The 6,163-nt window shown below is 33.4% G+C and overlaps 1 protein-coding gene across 1 annotated transcript; it reads left to right on the forward strand.

Moving 5' to 3' along the window:
* Nucleotides 1–310: 310 nt before the first annotated feature.
* LOC110700012 (transcription factor MYB56-like) lies at nucleotides 311–5,655 on the forward strand. The gene is made up of 3 exons (XM_021877495.1): nucleotides 311–1,041; nucleotides 1,651–2,232; nucleotides 5,120–5,655. The coding sequence occupies exons 1-3, from the start codon at nucleotides 684–686 to the stop codon at nucleotides 5,353–5,355; spliced, it is 1,176 nt and encodes a 391-aa protein (XP_021733187.1). The 5' UTR covers nucleotides 311–683; the 3' UTR covers nucleotides 5,356–5,655.
* The last annotated feature ends 508 nt before the right edge of the window (nucleotides 5,656–6,163 follow it).

Genomic DNA, 6,163 nt, shown 5'->3' on the forward strand with positions numbered 1-6,163 from the left:
CCACATTACTTTTAACATAATAAATTATTCATCCACTCACATTATTGATTCGTTCTCCTAAAACTCCGCGCTCTTGCAAGTGATGCAAATAAAAAAAAAAACGAAGGGAGTACGTTTTAACACACATTTGAGGGACTGTAAAAAGTCTTAACGGTTCCTCGTGACGATTCATGCTAATTAGCCGACCACAAATTATTTTAGAACTAAATTTGTATTGTTATTACTCCCTCCCTCCGATAATACAATGCATCTTTCTCTTTATTATGTGATGAATAATGCTTAAAAGAGGCATTGTATTTAGGGACGGAGGGAGTATTATTGAATAGGGAAAAAAGTAATTTACAATAACTTTATAACAAATATTCAATATTGACAATAATCTTATGCAAAAGTTAAGTGATTGGGCAATAAGAAAGTAAAGGGAGTAACGAGTGGGCGTGTGGGTCAGAAATCAGTCTCAAAATGAGGAACTCTGACTTAAGTCAGACATACAAAGACAAAACCCAACAATAAACAGTGTGAGAGACTCGTGTGCCTTCATCTCTCATCTCCTATATTTTCTTTTCCACCCTCTATTTTTTCTCTCATTTTCATTCAACCGTTCTTTTCTTTCCTTTTCTCTCATTATTTTTTTTTTTTTTTCCATTTTCATCTTTCTTTCTCATCATTCCATTTACCATTTAATGGATGAAAACATGAATAATAATAGTCTCTTTTCTTTGAACTCAAACTCGAACTCAACTCATCCGTGTCCCCCTGCTCTAGACCTTTGCCTTTGTACCAACACCATAACAAACCGTCAGGATCATGAGAATACCAACACCGGGTTTCCGATACGGTCCTCGCCTTCTTCTGTTGATGGGTTGAAAGGCGAAAACTGTCAAGAATCTTTGGTGGCTGCTAGAAATGTACGCAGGCCTTCAAAGCTTTGTTCTAGAGGACATTGGAGGCCTGCAGAAGATACTAAACTTAAGGAACTTGTTCTTAAGTTTGGCCCTCAGAATTGGAATGTCATTGCTGAGAAACTTCAGGGTAGATCAGGTATATTTTTTTAAAATTTTAAATCGATAAAACATGCAATTCATTTATTTGTCTAGATTCAGTTGTCGCATTCATGATATATGATTTATGTGACAGTTTTGATGTGTGACCAATCTGACCATTAATTCCGGATGGAGAAAGTATATACATGTTTTATATCGATTTTTGTGTAAACTCTTTTGATTATTTTATGTTGATACATTGTAGAAAAAAAAAATTATTACTTTAATTAGTGGTTAAACTTTTGAGTCTCATCGCACCAAGTTTATTGAATAGTTTTTTTTTTTTTTTTTTTTTTTTTTTTTTTAAGCAAGATATTTATTTAATTAATGTAATTTGGAACAAGATTTGTTGGGTTCCGGTCAGTTTGTTAGTTACCTTATTTGAAAATAACTAATACTAAATTTGTTAAAAGTGACAGCAGTTTGCCATACTAAGCAACCACTAACATGCAATTTTTTGAACTGTTGAAAAACCAAAAATTAAATATATCAAAATTAGACAGTTTTCAATTCAAAAAAAAAAAAAAAATATGACGACTAAATTTAAACCGAGAATATATATATTTTAATTCATGAATTAACTAACAAAGTTGGCGAAAAAATGTAGGGAAGAGTTGCAGATTAAGGTGGTTCAATCAACTCGATCCGAAGATAAACAGGAAACCATTCTCAGACGACGAAGAAGAGCGACTAAAAACAGCACAACAAATGTACGGGAACAAATGGGCAATCATAGCGCGATTATTCCCTGGCCGAACAGACAATGCAGTTAAGAACCATTGGCATGTTATGCAGGCGAGAGAGGATCGTGAAAAGTCGAATTTATTTACGACTACGAAAAGAATCCACAACAAAATGCAGCCACAACAATTTTATGATCATGGCTGTAACAACGAGTTTACGGCCATGATAAAAAAAAGTAATACTGGAAGTGACTCTACTACCAGTATTACTAGTAACATGATTTATAATATTAACAATAATAAAATTGTGGATCATGATACTGGTGCATCAACTTGTACTGAACTCTCACTCTTTACTACATTGGCTGCGGGTGCGGACGCGGGTGTGGGTGTGGGTGTGGGTGTGGGTGTGAGTGGGTATTATTCCGGACCCAGAATCAGTTATGACCCGCCCGTTTGTCAGGAGCAACAATACCAGCAACCCTGCAAGTCTGACCGTCAAAAGGGTACGTACTGTTTTTTTTTCCTAACTTCTTTGTCTTCTTTACATTATTTTTTTAAGGTTTCTTTTTCCCTTAAGAGGTATCCTAAGTTTTAGTTTACGTTACTCTTTTGGAAAACTTTTATTTTAAAGTATCTTATATAATAAAGAAAAGTACTTGCATCATATCTTATAGTTATAAATTGATTAATTCAGAAAATGTTTGCTAAAAGTGGTTATAATGTATATGTATGTAATCCACTACTTATGAAATAGTTAATGGTATGTACAAAACTGAAACATGAATTATAGATCAGATCATCATCTCAATAAAGTTTAGAGATTTATTAGTTACATAATATGGAGTATAATGTTATCTATTAATTGTTTAAATATAGAATAATAATGGTGTACGTGTGTCTTTTTTCCTCCGATTGGCTTCGGTCTTGCCTTTGTAGTTGAGATACTTTTGCTTTAGGGAACAAGTTTTAAGCTTCGCACAAAAAAAAAAAAAAAAAAAAAAAAAAAAAAAAAAAAAAAACCTAAGTTTAAAGCTAGTTTTAGTTTAAAGTTCCCACATATATTTTCTATTAAGGATTGAAAGGGACCGTTTTAGAAAAATGGATTGTTTCCGGTCTTTATTTTGACCATATTACATTCAATATGATCATTTTGACTGGACACGTGTTTAGTTTAATAACTTTCGATGAACGAATTAGTTTTACCTGACACATGTTTGGTTTCAATAAATGGATTGTTTTTAGCCTTTATCAAGAGCATATTACTCTCATAGATGATCATTTTGACCAGCCACGTGTTTGGTTTAATAATCTCAAATAAACAGATCGCTTTGACGGAACATGTTTTTAGTAGGCATAATTATGCAATAGTTTAAATATTAAAATCTTTAGTTTTCCGTTGATTGAAAATATGCATTAGTAATAAATCGTGATCAAAGTTAGTTTAGAAATAGATTAAAAGTCTAAATGATGTATTTAATGAAAAATCGAGGTTGTAGTCATTTGACCTAAGTTTTTCCTATTTCAACTTTTATTTTATTTTATTTATTTATTTTTTGTTGAAATTATTGTCTAAATAGGAATAATTTTTAGAGACGAGAAGTGACCTACTTAATTGGTCGTTGGCTTAAAGAACTAATAAGTACATATATTATTGCATGGTCGTCCGGAAGTTGCCGGCATAACGCACGGTATAACATTGTCAAATCATGCATTATGTATTTCAGTATTTGTCACTTTCTATCTGTTTTTGGCATAAGAAATAATTAGCATATAACTATTTATGCTTGTTGCATTAATCTTCCTAGTAACTTTCATTGAATAAATACAAAAAATTCTCTATAAAATTTAACAAATAATGCAGAAAATTAGCACTGTCAAAACGGTTTGACAGTTCGGTTTCGGTTCGGTTTGAAATCGGTTCGGTATTTAATCGGGTCTGTTTGGAATCGGTTTAATTGTCTCACGGGTCGGTTTTGGTTCAGTTTAAATAGTTATCGGTTCGATTCGGTTTCGGTTTATTCTTAAGCGGTTTTAATTCGGTTCGGGTTGTAAACAGTCCGGGTAGTAAACGGTGCGGTGTAAACGGTTTTTATCCCGGTTCAAACAGTTTCGGGTTGGAAACGGTTTCGGGTTAGAAACAGTTCGGTTCTTTTTTGGTTTAGTTTATAACTGGTTCGATTCTTTTTCGGTTCAGTTTTTAACTGGTTCGGTTCTTTTTCAGTTCAGTTTATAACTGGTTCGGTTCTTCGATTGTTTAACCACTTTAACGTTATTCATATCGGTTCCATTTCAAGTTTACTAAATTATAGTTGAATCTGAATTAAAACATAGCCTAATAGTATATTCATGTCACTAGCACACTCCCATCTTTATTTCATTATTACTCACAGAATTAATGTAATCATATGCTTAATAGTCTCTGTGAATTAATTTTATTTATTACGCCTTCAGCCAAGCCTTGGTACTTAATATTACAAGCTTTTTTTTCATTTGGTTTCATCACCTCAAATGTATACATGACTAGAGGCAGTAGTGTTGCTAATAGTTTGAGGCAGGGCCTGAGCCTGCTTGTTTTGCTCTTGTTTGTGAATACTGATTATCCTTAAGACCTTAATGAATGATTTGCCTTGCTATTTTAAAAAATATATTCTAAGATTTCTAATATTTAATCCATTTAATTATATCCCCGTAAAAAAAAAAATCCATTTAATTATATAAAAAAGTTTGTAAACGGTTCGATTTAGAAGCGGTTTGGTTCATAAACGGTTTGGTTTATAACCAGTTCGATTTATAATCAGTTCGGTTTTTAAATGGTTCGGTGCAAACGGGTAGCAGTTTGCTAACGGTTCGGTGTAAGCGGTTTTTTTTGCCAGTTTAAACGGTTTCGGGTTGGAACCGGTTTCGGGTTAGATACGGTTCGGTTCTTTTTCGGTTCGGTTTTCTTTTAGTTCGGTTCTTTTTCGGTTCGGTTTGTTAACGGGTTCGGTTCTTATACGGTTTAACATTATTTGGGTCGATTCGGTTTCGGGTTTACTAAAATACGGTTCGGGTCGGTTTTCGATTTCAAAAAAATCGGTTTTTAATCGGTTCGGTTCTCATTTGGGTCGATCGGTTTCGGGCAGTTAAACGGTTTCGGTTTGAAATTTAACAACACTACAGAAAATATATAGACGTTCTATGTTCAAACATGATAAATATTCCTTATACGAGGAGGGTTTCCTATAGAATGCGATGCGATGTAACAAAGGAAAAACCCGTACAAGTTTAAGGTACAACTAATAACATATTGTATTGTACTGTTCTTTAAATTGTTTTTACTCAATTTTGTATTACTGCTGAAAATGTATGTCCTTTCCTTTACCTACTTAATATTCTCATTTGATTTTGTAGGTTCAATTGAGGAAAGCATGTGGAAATCAGCAATGAAGGGAAATTACATTAATATCCTTGCCAAACAACCAGATGAGATGTTTCCAAGTAGGGTGGAATTTTGTGGACAATCCGATTCAAACTCGGGCGGGTCAGGAAGTGGTGACTCAGCTGTTAATAGTGGATACTCAACAAGTGCAAATGCAAACTTAAACAGACTTCCTTTCATTAATTTCTTGGGGTTGGAAGCTAATTGATCATTGTGTTACAAATTAAACCTTTTGTTGTTTTTAGTGGAAAAAGAGGGAAAAAGAGGTTAAGGAAATTAGGGATTAATTTAATTATATAAAGAAAGTGGGAGAAACTTTGGCAGTAGTTTTTAACTGCTTTGAATATATGTATGTATATATAGTAAGTTTTCATGGAAGTTTTAAGAAAAAAGGAAATAGAAAAACATAAATAATGATAACCATGCATGATACATGTACAATAATTCTCTTTTGATTATTCATTTGAGGATTTTTTTTTGAAATCTAAAGCGTAACAAATCAAGATGGTAATTTTAGGGTCGTTTGAAGTGCGTCTACGCTAAAGCATGTGTGAATATGCTTGACACTCATAGGAACTGAGAATTGATATGTACGATTAGGGTCAAGGAAAGTAGGGAGCCGCCAACAAGTTTTTAAGGAATTTGTAAACCGTTCACGGTTCATTTAAGGCATCCAAGATAAGGAACATCGAAAGACAACAACGATTAACCCGTGAAGGATACACCCCATCCATAATCCATGAGATTACTAACTCCATATGGTTCGAAACCACGAGGAGGATCGGAGATGATGGTACCAAGTGAGTCATAAAGTCACATTCGCCTGTATTGGCCTCTACTGGATTCTTATTGTGAAAAGTGATTCCTACGATCTCAAAGGCATGCAAACAAATATTCAATTCGCTCCAAACTATTATTACGCTAAATTGGTTGAATATTAATGCAACATATAATTCTAAAATATTGTGATAACTTGATTTAATAACAAGATTAAAAAGGAACCTAAACTGGTTGTC

This window comes from Chenopodium quinoa, unplaced genomic scaffold, assembly GCF_001683475.1.
Source record: "Chenopodium quinoa cultivar QQ74 unplaced genomic scaffold, ASM168347v1, whole genome shotgun sequence".
Lineage (NCBI taxonomy): Eukaryota > Viridiplantae > Streptophyta > Magnoliopsida > Caryophyllales > Amaranthaceae > Chenopodium > Chenopodium quinoa.

Coding starts and splice junctions, on each gene's coding strand:
- LOC110700012 (XM_021877495.1), top strand. CDS start 684: ATGGATGAAAACATGAATAATAATAGTCTCTTTTCTTTGAACTCAAAC. Junction 1,042..1,650: donor GAAACTTCAGGGTAGATCAG/GTATATTTTTTT, acceptor GAAAAAATGTAG/GGAAGAGTTGCAGATTAAGG. Junction 2,233..5,119: donor CAAGTCTGACCGTCAAAAGG/GTACGTACTGTT, acceptor TTGATTTTGTAG/GTTCAATTGAGGAAAGCATG.